Here is a 16,127-nt window from a genome sequence, read left to right on the forward strand (position 1 = left end):
AGGGTAAGTTCATGAGTATGGAATACCTCTGGCGACGTGTGACCAAAGAAGGATGCGAAGAGACCGCTGAGAATATTGCATATATCGGGGGAAGGTCGGGGTGGAAAGGGGGGAGGGAAATACGTGGAATAGTTTTATGGAAATCGTCTTATTCTCCATATGCTTCTCTCCACAAATAAGGACCCATGTACTGCTGGTAAAATCCTGCATTATTCTTTTCGTGACTTTTATCTTTATGTCAAGGAGATCCAAATGTAATGAGACTTGAGCATGTAGATAATATTCTGGATGAAGAAGTCTTCATTCAATGTATACTAGGAGACAATGTAATTTAATACTTTTCTCAATACACTGGAGACGAAAAATTCGACTTTTATGAAAATGTTAATAATGAATTTAATAGAAATATGTTTCGTAGGAAGAACAAAACATTAGAATCGCGGAATTTATTATTTCTTCATTTATAAAAGTTCTAAAGCTGCTAAAAATCAAGCTCACAATCAAAAGAGTATATTCTCGTACAGCGTGATGAGAATAAAAATTAAAGAAGTTTTTTTATTGACTTTTCGAATTATAAAAATTCCACTTGAAGCGTTCACTCACTTCTCATAAACTCTTTCCTACTCCTGCGAAGTGACTCGACCTCTACTCAATCCAACTTCGTATTTATTTCTCTTCCCCAGTGATTCCTGCTACAAGGTGACATTATTAGCGAAGGCTTTTCCCAATATTCCACTCCCCTTGACTTATAATAACTCAATTTGATTAGTTCTCAACAGTGACTCGAGATATGAAAATTTCCGTCCTGAAAACTTCTGCATAGGTTCACTTGCTGCCATTGCCTCCAGTGGTACTAAAAAAAACGCAATGAGTTTCGCGAATACACTCGACTGATTCTCCAATTTCACGAGAAGCGATTGGAATCGTAAAGCTCGGCACTCGAATCCGTGGCATAAGTGTCGGTAATGGCGAACCAATTGAAGTTGAATATTTCCGATATGGAGATAATGAAATAAGTTGATTCACAGGTGGAAATTCATTCGATCCAGTGGATGGGGGTGGGAAATTCTTTCAAGCATTAAATTGGGGAATGCTACCATGAATTCAGGGTATCAAGTTCATTCGACAATCTAACGAGCATACCAATTGTCCAGGTTCATAGTAATGAGCTTTGTCCACAATGTTGATGACAAAACAACTGACCAACTCCTGTGGAAGGCCCTCGTTTACACCGATGAATATTCCACACGCTGGCCACATGCAATTAGTCATATTCCCAGAAAATGTTTCAATGCTTTCTTGGAACAAAGACGAGAATTGTTATGCCCTAGGGAGTTCTACCGTTAGTAACAAAATAGGACACACACGAGTACTACTTGCTTCTGTTGTTGAGCTTATATCCAATAACAAAGGCAAAACCACCACTGCCTCGGGAATGCCTCAGCGGCTCTTTGACGAAGGTATAAAAATTTATGATACGGGAGTAATGAAAATGAAGTATTTTATCTCAATTATGTGAGGTGAATTCATTACGTGCAAAATTAATTATCTATATTTCCATGGATATTCTCTCCACTTTTCAAATTAACTTGAATGACCGGCGAATTTTTTAAGTGCAACAATGATCCAGCCCCTGGAGTGCACCCCGAGAAATACTTTATTAAATTGGAAAAAAATATTATTGTGTGGAGGGAAATATTCAGTAGAACTTACCGTATCGTTCGGTAATTGTGTCGTTCAACACAGCGCGATTACCAAACGAACGGTAATTTCTACTGAATTTTTGCTCTCCGCACCGAACGCTTCAATTTTTTCGCATGTAAATATCGCAGGAAGGGTGAGGATTTGACACGGAAAATTCAAATAAAAATTCATAACCATGGATATGCTCAAGCGTATGTTCAGATTTTCTTCTGTTATACTCCAGAATTTCAAATGTTCTACGCGAAAAAAGAATATCGTGCTCTGGAGCACGATAAAACGGGTTCATGGAAATTCAGAAAATTCACGTCCCAGAGATGGAAATTAACCTGAAGATGGCAGGAATTTTTCGCAGTAAATCCAAGGAAAGTTCTCGGAGTATGCAATAAAATTTCCACTTAACTATGCTAACAGAGTCGGTGGTAACAATGTGCTATTATCATATTATGAAATTTTGTTCTAAATTTGAGAGATCTGATCACCAAAATTATTCAAGATTTCAGCTATAGAAGTTCAAATGAGCATAAACAATACTCAATTAATTTTTAATTGTTATGAGTCATGAGAATAAAAGCAGTAAAAATCCCTCGAAATTGATTACTACTTTTAAATATACGAAAAGAAAATTTGATGCGATAAATTTGCGTATTCCTACGGCACCGTATTTTTTCTGGAAGCTCTTCCTTCCTGTGTGCCTTAAAAATGGCCAAATTAATTAATTGTAAACCCCCTTGAGCGTCCAATGTGCGGTGTTTACCCAGCAAACCCAGCAATTACCCGGGATTTCTCTTTTCCTACTCTTCCTGCACAAAAATCCATAAAGGAAGGCTTTAAAAAAATTAATTCATCAAAGAAAATGAGTGCCAAGGATCACATTTGCTAAAATCCTCCCAACAAAAACAACTTCAAAGGATCCTTAAAGCCTACCACCTCTCTCTCGTTGACCCACTCTCCCCTAATTTACGTCAATAGGTACAGTTCCTCACTCGGGGTTAAAAAAATTCTTCACGTGAAAACGTAGGCGTTTCCCGACCACCGAAACCCCTTCTGTCAGAATTGAAGTTTATTTGAAAGCCCGAGAAACGTCTTGCCACTCACGAGTCGGTGAAAAAATTGGGTCGAGTTAGTCTGGCTAAGCAAAAATACTCGAAAATAATCAGAAGGAACAATCCAAAAGCCTGAAAATCACTCCCAGCATGACAAACCAAACAATAAACAATTACCTGGTCACTGTACCGACTACAACTAATTTCCCGCGTCATTTCTAGCCGTCGGTTTTTTCCCATTCATTCCCCTTTTTTGTTCCCAAAGTGAAATAGAAAAAGCCACACGATTGCCAAAGAAATTGGACGCAACGTTCACTCAGTGCTTGTTGTTTACTCCTTTTTTCCACTGAACTGCGGAACAAAGCCCTTTGTTTTTAGTTATAGGCGTGCGAGGGCGCTGCTGTGATGTAGTGGAAAACCGAGTTGAAAGGGAGAGCCAAAAAGTAGAAAACGAGGGAACAGTGGAATGTGAAAAAAAAAAACAATGCACGAGTGTTTCATTGCATTTGCCTTCTTCTTTTTTTAATTACCCAGTGCTGTTCTCAACTGCGTAGGACTCTTTTCATCTTCGTAGATGATGAACGTTAAATAAAAGGGCGAATGCATGAAACGATGGCGGAAGACGAGCGAGACAGAGGAATAGCAGAGGGCCAAAAGGTCTTTCACCCTTTGTTTCAGTCATCGTCTTGACTTGGGTTTTAGCAGTTAAGGGATGAAAGCATAGAGAAGCACTGCTGATAATTCTCCCCTGAAATGCCCTGTAAAGGGCGGATAAATTTACAGTAATTAGCATTTTTGATTCAATTAAATAAGGTAGATGTCAGTGAATTAATGATTACCATCAGAAAATCATGCAAGCAGACGTTACGGACGTTCTGCACTCCGAATTATCGATTGGATTGACTCGGAAAAATATAGCAACTTTGTGGTTTGTCATTATTTAATGGCTGACGAAGTTTCGTGCTGGTGAACCCAATTTGAATATTTAAAAATTAATGAATTATTGGTATCTTCGATACGAAGAATCGTTTTCTTTTCTATAAAAAATTTGTCACCTCGACTTCCCAGAGGTTCTTGGTGTGAATATACCTGGGTAAGAACGCTGATTGGGACTGGGCACGGCAAAGGAGTATCGGGAATAAAAATTTTATGGCAAATAAAAATGTAAAGGAAAAAGATGCGTATAAATTACAAGCTCTCTGGCAGCAGGAAAATAAGAAAATTAGCTAATCGGCATAGAACAGCTATGAAAATTTTACTGCGCCTTGCAGTATTTTTCTTACCTTCAATATTGTTGGGATACGCGAAGATTTTCAACATATATTTCAATGAACACGAAGGGGAGGAAATATAAAAAATTACTGGCGAAATAGGGCGAATCCTGGTATATTAGGCCAAATAAGAAAAAGCGATGTAGATAAAGTCAGGGAGAATAACCTCATCTTTTCTGCCTATTTCCTTAACTGTCCCCTTTTACGACTGATATCTCGTAACTTAGAGGAGTCCATTCCGGGAGAAGATGATGTATGCCTTTAATATATATTACAAATAGTTAATTTTTCATAACAGGGGAACTATTGCTCTTCAAAACTTTAAAACGTGGGAAAAAAAATTAACGAAATATGACAAAGAAATTAAGGAATTATAAGGGATTATTATATTGTAGATAATTTATATCTCTTTATTTTTTCATAGCTGTACAAGCCCTCAAATTGGGGAATCCTCAATAAAAAAAAATCCTTCGACAATTGTGAAAATATAATTCTTTCTAAGGAATTCTCCTCTGTGTCGTGCATGATTCAGGGGTTTCCTGAATATACCATGTCATACCGACGAATTTCAACATCGTACAGGTCTACCCTCGAATGTCAATGTGACCACAATGCTAGCAGGAAAGAGGATCTAGCCGAAAAGGGCCCACGCTAGCCCTGTGGTAGAAATAACCCTCCCTTTCAACACGCAGTAAAGTGGCGGGGCAATGGTTGGTGGTGCACTCAAGGAAAAGTTTCTTGTACAACTCTCGTGACCAAGCTCATGTCGGGTGGGATTGTATACACTGTGCCCCGTCACCGCTGAACCCACTCCCGCCTCCCCTCGCCCCATACTCTCACCCTTTTCGCCATCGGAATTTATGTTCTCCAACGTTTACGAGCTACGAGCAATGGAAAGCCAACGAATGCTTGGGGGTGGGTTTTATTAGTTTTTATTATTGGAAACTTTTCCTGTAAATTATCTTGACACTCACCTGGAATGCTATCGCTTCCCTCTCAACTTCGGACATATTTTTGAATATCGTGTTTATGATTTGGAGGAATTTATCCCGCTCAAGAGAACTCGGCTGATCCTTATCGAAGTAGTCTATGAAGTCGTAAAGAATAAAATATGTGCCTGGAACAAAAGAACGGGAAATATTAATTAAAAATTAACTCAGTAGTTTCAGGAAACATCAAGGTGACTATTAATAAGTGTTTTCACTAATGTGGTCGGACATTTTGTGATGCAGAGGGGGAAATAAATTTCTTTTCTGAGATAGTGAACTATTTTTTACTTGAGTTAAGTCCTATTGATGTATTTGTCTGACCCTAACAAAAATATCTACTTTGAATTTAAGTAGAAAATTCCTCCATTTTTCCGCCCACGAAATCATCACAGAAATTCCGTCAGTTCAGTAGTTGTTGAGATATTAGTCAGACATGTTTGGAGGTGAGTTAATTTATCCCGTTTCACCACTTCACAGGATAATTGAGTATTACCAATATAAAACCGAGTATTTTTTGAATATCCGTGGTAAAATGCATTTGCATCTCGCAAAAGAACTCAACCCCCGGTGGTGTACCCATTTTTCCTCTCGCGCACGCAGTGAAAAAATAAAAAAAATTCTCTTGCCACTGCAACTACCTCCAATGTCTCACTGTCATGTCGACGTAAAATGGAAACAACACAATCGCCACGACTTTTCCTCGAAAAATACTTGAGAATATTCAACCCAACTGTTTTCTTCTATGTAAAAATGCCAACGAGTGATCACCCCTTACTTGTCTTCCTCCATCCACTTCTCGCGTGAATTTCCGACGCCCTCGTGTATAACGCGAAAGTTGAACCTTCGAGAGGCCGAGAGTGATGTTGGACGAGTTGACGAAGAGAGGGTGAGAGGAGCAGGGAAGGGTGAGACGGAGAAAACAAAAGGTCGCGAATGCTCTTCTTTCACAGAGGAATCTCCAGTGGCCGTTGTTGCAAACAACAACGTCAAGATATTACCGTCGACGAAAATGTCGCCTCATCCAATTTCATTCTTTCATTTCTGTCATTTGTACAGGAAATGATGAAAAATTTGAAGAAAAGAGGAGAAGAAGAAGAAGTAACAAGACAAATAATGATCACTCGCATTTCTTTGAACTTACTTACAATGTTGTGACATTACTTTCTTGTTGGTATCAGGAGATTGACTTGACATTTATGATGGGATAACCTGACACCCCTCAATTCAATGGAGTTAAGTTGCAGAACATTCTGATGATTGCCACAGTTCAACTTTCCGATTCATATCGATTAAGCTTCTGAACGGGTAATCGATCGCTTCAGTTTCGCCCAAACGCCCACGGACTTCTTCATTCCTCACCGAGATAGGCAGAGAGATTGCGGAGTTGTTACAATTCCAATGAATTCCATCAGCTCGTCCGTTAAACCCGTGGAATCGACATTCCTGAGCCCCAACTTTTTTCTCAGAATCAACAATGGAATTCTTTTCAACTTTTCATTAGAGTCCAGAGGGAAAAAAAGTATTTTCAGACTTAGAGCTCTCCCAGATCGAGAAAATAAAAAAAATATATAATTTCTCCGCATGAAACTTCCTTTTTTTCGACTGAATATCCACGAGAAACATCACTCGGATGTCTGAAGGCACCCGAACGCTCACAAACTTTTTCATCTTTCTTTGAGATAGATAGAGAGAGATTATGGAATTGTTGCAATTTCAATGAACTCCCTCAACTCCTCCACTAAACTCGTGCAATCGACATTCTTCAGCCCCAACTTATTTCTCCAAAATCAACAATGACATTCTTTCCAACTTCTCAACAAAGCCGAGATAACAGACAACAGTAGTCTGAGAGAAAAGTTGAATAAAAATTGCCGCGAAAATCAGGACAAATTTTACCATGCGAATGGTAATTGTCTAGCGACAACGAATTCAATGGAAAATACTTCTTTTTAAAGGAGATTTTCCTGCCTTCTCGGTAAAAAAAAACATGAATGCAATAATTATTCTTCTGTTCGAAAAAATCACTCTCACCAGCAGACGAACATTCATGTTGAATCCGTCTGAAAATCATGTCGATGGAGGGCAGAGAATTTTTGCCAAACGATTTGGGTAAAAATTTCATAATCGAAAAGCAATGGAAGAATTTCCCTGCAGACACTGTTGTCTGTACGGAACTTATTTTTTTCTACAAAAAAGATTATTATGGAAATTCCGCCATTTCCCGTCATTTTTGCGATACCGATCAGAAAATAAGGCTGGAGATAACTTGACTAGACTCGTTTTACCACTTCACTGCAGAGTTAATTTCGTAATGTTTATAATTACCGAGGCAGTGGACTCAACCTCATAACTAACATAATCATTCTCTAGAGTAATGTAATTATCATAATTGACACCTGATAAGCATTGCCCTGAAATGGCCCGATGACAGGAATAAACTTTGGAAAAATAAATACTTCTCTCGCGTGAATCAATATTTACCAACAATATTTCTTCTGCTCAGTGTAAATGAATATTCCATCGATCCAAATTAAAACTGTAATAATTATTCCTCTAGATATAACATACTCTTATTTTACACTGAAAGCCCATCTTTTCCGGATGAAACCCATCATTCTCTTTAACCCAAATCTGACGGAGCACCAGACAACCTTGTCCCATAATGCACGAATAACCTCATTAAATAATTCCACCCCTGAGTATTCTCAAAACTCCATATCTCTGATGAATCAGCCGGGAGAAAATCAGAATCCATCAGTTGAAACGCTGATAAATGAAAATGCCAGTGAAAAGGGAAAGAATAAACCCGTGGACCATGTACTTTTTTTTTAAACATACACAAGCATACATCAGCTCTTTGAAAATTCTTGGCATGCGTCAACGTATACACATTCCTCTTTTTCAGTTTTGTATGTTTGTCGCCACCAGAGAAACTAACAAAGCACGTCATGCGCTGTGCTTTTTGACAGGAGGATTATCGACCCCGAGGGCTCTTTCGCACTCAAATTGGTGAAGTTCCCTTTGTTGCATGAGCTTCGATGTTATTTAACTCGTTGAACCCATGGATTTTCTGCAGGAGCGTGACAAAATAGTGATATATATATTTTTTTCAGTGGTTTTATAGCGCCGTCAGAATTTGTTGCTTCGAAAGGGAATTTAATTGCTCCAATTTAAGGTCTCGTTTTTTTTATTAATATTCACGTTTGTCATGAATAAAGTTGAGAGTCCTTTTTTGGAGTGGGTTCATACATACATTGTATATATATTCTGTGTCTGTATATAAACAACTATTTAAAAAAATGGCACAATAACCAGAAGAGAATTATTTACATTAAGGAAAGTGATTGTATGCCCAGCCAACCGAGTGAGATAATGAGGAAGGGATTAATTATTTTACTTCAATCAACATCTGGATGAAATTATAAATAAAGAAATGATTCCGTGAATATTTTTGCATATTAGCAACCCAATTCCCCCTGACTCCAGGTAGAAGATGTCGAGGAGCATCAGCGTCTCTATTAAACAATGAATTGTCGACAAAGCACTTCAGTGATGATGTAACCTCGATAGCATTGTTAATGACGGAATCGATTGACACATGGCCAGATCTGACTCCTCCCTGTATGATCGATGACAGGCCACTAGCTCCCTGCTGGGCATCCTGCTGTCCACGTAGTTCCGCTAGAGACAATATTCGATAGTTGAGCATCTCTCCAACCTCCCCTCAAACCCACCAACTCTGTTGTGGACATTAATTTCAATTTATTCTCGCAAAGGAAACAGCATCACTTCCATGAAAGCTTTCTATGGGAATTAATTGATTGAAGGATGAGCCACTCAATGTAAGAGCCCTGGTATGCGGGTACTGGCGTATTGACCGGTGACAATAGAACATGTCTTGGCCAATAACAACAGGTGATCCAGTGAATCACTTTAGTCTACCCCTCGTGAATGTTTGGGATAAGAATTTTTAATTAAAATTCCGGGTGTCTGGGATCGGTGAGCTGCTCTTGAAGACCTTCAAGGGGTATCTGGCGGTTAAATCAGGGCTTGTTGACTATGTAGTCGCTGGATACTCGGGCTCATCTAGGGCTTCGGGTTTCCAAATGCTTCTGGCAAACTCTCGGGATCATTAGGGAGATGACCACCTATGGCTACTTGTGTTTGTTATCACAGCATGTGGACCGTAAGACTTTGTTTCAAATGCGGGTTGGGGATACAACGGCTTGATAATGTATGCCCGACTATATGCTGACCGGAAGTTTCAATTTCCAGGGCAAAAGTGAGAGAGAGAAAGAGGAAGAGAGAGAAGTTATAATTTGAATGTTCAAGGTAGCCTTTTATGTAGCAGATTTTCGTACTCTGTTGCTCCTGGATGACACGTGCAATATAGTAGTACTTAAAAAGACGATTAAAATATTTAATTTTATTGGACAGTACATGGAGAAAAAATAATTATTTTTTCCAAATACCCATTTACGTCAGAGAAGTATTTATTGTTCCAACATTGTATTTCTTCGGTCTAATTATTCCTGATGGGAATCATCAGGGAATTAGTCGATTTCAGAAATAAAGGATTGAAAAAATAAATACTTTTCTGAAACAAGTGGATATTGGCAGACATAATTTTTTTTCTAAGTGTAGATTTTTTTTTTCTTCCAAATTCTCAGAGGGTTATTGGAAATTTCAATAAAAAAATTCAACGATCAATCCAGATTTCGAGAACACAATTACTGCCGAGATAAGATGATAACATCCAAATTTCCGGATGTTTTGAGAGGTAGTAAAATGGGTTCACCAGTCTCGTTGTATCGATATCTCCAATTTGTCCGGCTTGAACACGAAGCGATATTATTAGGGGTGTTATACCGTCAATAATGGCTTCCATCATTCTAGATTGGATAATCTCACCGACAGCCGTGTGCCATCGAATGTATTTTGCAGAGGGGAGCCGGCATAATAGACGAGTTCCAAGGTCCAATTAAACCTACCAGGCCAATTAGAGTATATTACCGCATAGGAAACGATGGTTCGTTTATACAATATTCGAAAGCCGCAAATGGCTATAAATGGATCGCAATTTCTGGGTGTTTTATCCTGTTAGATAATTCAGCGAGCATTATCCTATGCCTGCACCGGTCACTTAATTTACCTACAACCTATCATGTACAAGATATCCGTCACATTAAATAAACATTGATGATTCAGCAATTGCTGGGAATTTTACCCCTCCGACTTTATTAACTTTCGTTTTACAACATTTCTATGCACTTCGTCGTCGGATAAATATGCAAGCTCGACAAGTGTAATTTCAGCGAGACCCCAGGATGGACGCAGAGGCCCGGAAAGTGCCGCGGAGACAGGAAATTCACGGGGAGCACTGTAATATTTCTAAATTCAATCTGCAACTCGGGTTGAACGAGCTCGTACAATGCGTCTAAAGAGGAGGGCACGAATAGTGAATTTTATGATTCAAGTTTTACAACTTTCTCAGACGAGCGTTTCACAAACTCACGCGTGATGAATTCTTCCTGAAACAGCCGTCCACCGAAGTGTCCCTTCCTTGGATATTAACACAGCCAGGGAGAACCAGTCCGTTTAGTATTTTTTGTATGGTCTATTTTATTTCGTTTTCGTTTTTACGCCCGAGAGGCCCAACGACGCAAATGGAAATTGTAGATCCATGAAATTTTTTGTTCACTAAAAAATCAGTGACTTGCGAACAAATTTTCTGTACAAATCTTTACATTGAAGTACAGACTCGCCTTTGTCGTGATTGTAAGTGTGTGGGTGACGCAGGCTAGGGTTAGGCCCAATGAGGCAACAGGCCTTACACATTAGGGAGAGATTAGGGGGGGGGGGAGATTGGAAAAAAAACTGTTACTATTCAAAATATAATTTTTATCTTCATCACCAGCAAAGAATCCCATTCACTAACAAAATCCCTTACAACATCTCCTTCATCACAATCACCCAAGAACTATATCAAGCGTCTTCCTGAAATTCCCCCTTTTCTTCAAGTGTAGATAAAAATATCCACTTGATACGAGATAAACTATCCCCCCCCTCCCTCCTCACTTCAATGCTAATTGACGAGATTAATCGCCTGCGCTTGCTTAAGCAGAAGAAGGGAAAAGAATTTCTACAGACTAGAACAACTTAATTATGAAAGATCGAGACGTGCTCGGAATCTGGTGAGATAGAAGGGCAAAAACGTGTGCTGGGAGAGTTCCTAGGCAACTTGAATAGGAGGAGAAAAAAATAAATCATTGGATACTGGTACAACGGTCACAGTCGCTTTCTCTCTCCCTCACTCCCTCCAATTTTTCTGTATCTCCTCTACTCGAGCTTTTTCCTCTTTCAGTGGAATGGCCCGCGCCCTTCATCTTCTCCCTTGCTCACCGAACCAACAAGCCGAGGCAACACCGAGGTAGATGGTCAGGGTGAGGGTAAAGCCGGCGAAGCACGACCTCACCTGCCTACCCACTCCGACAAAACCCCCAGGCTACACCGGCCTCTATCGATTCGACACCAGCAACTTGTTGGCTAGCTCCGCATCTCACTGCCGGCTTCCACCCGACCATCCCCCCTCCCACCGTCCCATCCCCTTTTCACCCTCTCTGCCATTCGTTTCTCTTTATTTTTCCCCATTCCACCTTCTTGTCATTTGTTTTTTTTTCTTCGATGCCTGTTTTCGTTTCCCTCCATTTTTATTCTCATCGTTACACGTTACAGACGTTTTCTTGCGTCGACGAAAAATAGATTGAAAAGAAACTGACATTCAATGGCTGACACACACGAGGCGCCTATTATGGGGAGAATATCGAATTGGCCAAGGGGGTTAACCACAATCGTTGTAGAGCCGTCGAAGCGATTTACTCAATCGTCCAGCAGTTCAACCGTCGGTGAATATCATCGATCGAAAATCGGGGGATTTTCAATTCTAAGGGGAAGGGTGGTGACACTCGATTGGGGTTTCCAGTCTTCGAGATTAAATTTTTGGAATGTTCAATGATTAGGGGTTGGAAAAATGGATTCCCAGATAGATAATGAGCTTAAAAAGTTTACCGACTCATTGAGTAATTGCGGAAGCGCTGATATTAGGGAGTGGTATTTGTGAAAGCAGGGGTAACTTGAAACCCTAATGCAAATGGCGTAAAGTCAAGTTTCCCTCTCGCGATGCGGAAGGAAAATATCACTTAGCGCCTGGCGGAACGGAAAAAATTTCCTTTATTTTTCGTTTTTCTTCGTGTATAATTTTTTAACTTATCCATGAATGTGGGAGCGGAAGAGTCGGGACTGGGAGAGAACAGTGACCACAGCAGACGAGTGAAAATGTAAATTCTCATTAAGCAGTTTATCTCGGTAGTACTAGAAGAATACTTTTTCAATTGAAGACGTAGAAAATTGTAAATTTTTATATTTTCTTGGCAAATCTATTTTGCCCCCATATCCCCAGAAGCCCGATTTTCCAGAAAGAATCACCTTCAGGTGATCCTGAAGGGCCTCAACCCGGTACCATTGCTAGATTTCAGCGGTAATTTAAACCTGAATTTCAATAGGTCTATTCATCGCTGAAATTGATCGATCGGAGACTTAGGAATCTTCGCTCTTAAGTAGACAAAAGGCAACACCTGCATTGGACGGTGTATTTTTCCATAAAATACCCCTTTGTTTGGAGCTTGCACTCGGATTTGATCGAGCATAACTGACCTAGAGTTTTTGTTACGGTCGAGGGGACTGCAAGGAGCACTTAGGCTCTCCAAGCTGCCACTCCGAAGTCATGATAAGGAGGATCCTCGAGGGGCAGAAATTCATGAAATTCTCGAGTGAGCTGCATTGTATGTTTTTCATTCTCCGAGAGGTAAGCTGGATGAACTTGATGGTTATGACGAGCTGGTGGGGTTCAGAATTTTCGTTAAGGATTCACTTGCAATGAAGGAAAATACCAAGTTTTGATATATACCTTTGTGAAGTGAATTGATAATGACTCTGGAAAAATAAAGAGGATAGAATAATATTCGTGGGATGCCACTCTTTGTTATAATGAATTGGGTGAAGGGGTGGGATTTACTCGAGGGTTGACGAGGTATCGTTGAATTTCATTCTCCCGTTGAGCTTCAAGATGCAGCGAAGCGAAATGAAGTGCCACCATGCTCGATGAGGATTCATCCATTAGGCAGAATAGAAGGAAAAGTCCTCACTTTTATTTTTCCTCGTTTGTTTTTCCTCCTTTTTTTCGTAATACGGAAAAACTTGCATGGTTAAAAGCCGAAGCGTCGTAAAGCACAAACGGACGGTATAAAGCATTCTCGACGGTGTTTCAACTACGTCGGGAGAAGGGGACCTTTTTCTCTCCGACATTATTTACAGCCGTTGAACGCGCATTTCATCGATCCGTCTGTCGTCGTATCCCCACAGGTAGACTGTTACTATCACAACCAATCATCAATTCTTCCTTTCATATTGAGGAGAAAAATTTTTCATGCCAGTTTATACTCTGGTGAATACGTTCACCTCTGGTGAAGGAAATACGGACACTTGTGTTCAAGTGTTATCGGGAGTTTTGAGGATTCAATTCCTTGTGAGTCAGTTGAGGGGGTTAACGGAATTTTCATAAAGCCAGAGTCATCCGAGGGGGCAAGAGAAAATTATATACCGGAAGTGGGTATATGAAGAGGATGAAATATCGAAATATGAGAGGGAATATTCAATGACGATCGAATCAAACCGCCTCTCCAGCATTATCTTCATTGAGACATGTTCTGAAAACTTACCAACGCTACTTTTTTGAACTCGACTATATCGAGAGCTACCTGAAACTAGATACAAAAGGCTTTTGACCTTTGGGTCACGCTCTTTAATGTTCCGAAACTAAACGTCATGATACAACTTGTTACCCTGAGGCTGTTCGAAAAGCCATTACATCAGCGAGGGAGAGTCGGTGCGACCCAGTGTTTCCAACAGTTATCCGATAATCTGTAACATTGAGTTAGTCAAGGTAAAGAGAATATTGTCATCCAAAGGCTAATTAATTTTCCATGCTCCATTTGTGAAGCACCATTTTGATGATTCAAAGTTGACCTGGACAATTTTTATTTCCAAAGGCCTGTATTTGTTAGCAGCAAAGAGCTGACATGATATTTTATTTAAAATTGTTCGTGAAGTTTTTTTTATAACAGTCTATCTTGACGTTCGATAGTCTCTTTCTAACTTCTGAGTCTTCTAGTCATTATCTTAATTCCTAGTCCCCAGACGTGTCAATCTCATTATATTAATTTTTCCATATTCAATCTGGCTGCCCAATACATTAATTGTCTATCGCAATCCAAGCCCACGACGTATTTTTATAATTCTCTCCAAGGTACAGCTGTATCATTCGAGCAGCAAGTGATGGCTGTGCGCTCTGGCATCCGGAATTGCCAGGATGAATAATGCAACGTTGCTATTGCTCATTCGACAGACCTGAATGTATACCTTAGCCAGAGCCTTTTAGATGTCCCTAATAGGAGAAGCAACAGACTGTCTGTCGCCGGATGCTCTGTACGATCCGAGAATAATCATTCTTTTGCTCATTGAGCAATCTCTCGAGCAATTAGAGAAGGTGAACCCACATCAAACGAAACTGGTCAACTATTCTGGCCTTAACGATAAGTATGGACGCTGGCAATATTGACTTTACTGCACAAAGGAAAATTATTCACTGGATGTACTTGATGATGCCCCACGTCAAACGACTTTGAAGTTTTAGTCGAAGGCAAATGGTCCGTTCAGGTAACATTTCAGTGAATCGTTCGAAGACTTCCTGAGGGTTTCCCGATGGTTCTATATTACACTTGGAAATTGTTCTCCAGGAATGCCTGTTGGGAAGGAATTACTGGCATGTTGGACTTTGTCGTTGGAATTCATCAATTATTTCCGTTTCCGTCGAGTGAAGAGTGGGTAAACATTTCGGAATAAGACAGCTTTGTCAAACAAAGTCAACAGTACTTGAGAGTTCTTTTTTTATCAAGACTAAACAATTATATTCTTCCCAACATAATATTATTTTGTCTGAGTCAAATCCGAAGATCGATTGAGTCCTCTCTTGTTGGAAAATTGGATTTTGAAAGCAATATTGATGGACGAATAAACATTTTTATTCTACTGTTGAATTCTATTAATCATCGGATTCAATTTCAAATAAATTATCATGAAAATTGCATTCAAAAATAATTGTGAATTTATAAGAAAAGACATATTGACTGTACGTTTTGACGAATGCAATATCCCGCCTATTTTTTAATTTCTGAAAGTATTTCTCCATGATAACCAGCGATGTTCTCCATTTTCATCGATGACAATTCACCTGAGTTGCAAAATGATTCAGTCAGGGTCAGCCATCCTTCAGAAAAAATTACAGGCAACACAGGAAGTCATAATTGTTAATTTCAACTTTTGTTCTTCATCGTGACGTCTAGCAGGTGCAATCAGTTTTAGTGTCCAACTAGAGTTTAACATTTATCCACGACCCCTCGGTATTATGAGAATGATGGAGCTGGCGAACTGTGACACAGGGAATTCATAGAGGGGCCCACTGGATGAACCAGCTGCCGCTGTTAATTAAGAGTTGGTACATACATCCAACGAATTATTCTTGGTCTTCAGCACTGAAAATGTAACAGCTTTGGTGGTTGCCATTGTTTCTAATTAAATCAACGTGGGCCGAGGTGAGATTGAGTGAGAAACCCGGCGAATCAAGCAACCAGGTAAATGGGGTGGGCTTAATACACTTACCCAACCGCTTGAATTGTGGATATGCGTTTGGGTAGTCGGCAAACCCATGTCTACATAAGCAGCAATGATTCCAGCATTCTCTGCTATGTAATACATGGTATTATGATGGTGATATTTTAGCAGTTGAGATATCCACTCAGGATAATAGACAGAATTGAAAAATGTTCTCGGGATATTGTTAACCGTTCAGTAGCTTAATGACATTAAATCCTCTGACTGGCATCCAAAAGGCGGATCAATTTCATTCTCAATCTAATTACAATTTGTGAAGTAAAGATATTCTCGCCACTGTAATTTTCCATCACCTCCTTCAAAGGTTTTTAGCTTCTCACCTGCTAAATTGG

The 16,127-nt window shown here is 39.7% G+C and overlaps 1 protein-coding gene across 1 annotated transcript in view; it reads right to left on the minus strand.

Annotated features, from left to right (window-relative positions):
• Window positions 1-16,127, minus strand: part of LOC135164113 (acetylcholinesterase-like) — a 56,586-nt gene that overhangs the window by 22,634 nt on the left and 17,825 nt on the right. The window contains exon 2 of the mRNA XM_064124173.1: window positions 4,993-5,135. Coding sequence (XP_063980243.1) covers window positions 4,993-5,135 — 143 coding nt within the window. The remainder of the gene's footprint in view (window positions 1-4,992; window positions 5,136-16,127) is intronic.

Source organism: Diachasmimorpha longicaudata, chromosome 6, assembly GCF_034640455.1.
Source record: "Diachasmimorpha longicaudata isolate KC_UGA_2023 chromosome 6, iyDiaLong2, whole genome shotgun sequence".
Taxonomy (NCBI): Eukaryota; Metazoa; Arthropoda; class Insecta; order Hymenoptera; family Braconidae; genus Diachasmimorpha; species Diachasmimorpha longicaudata.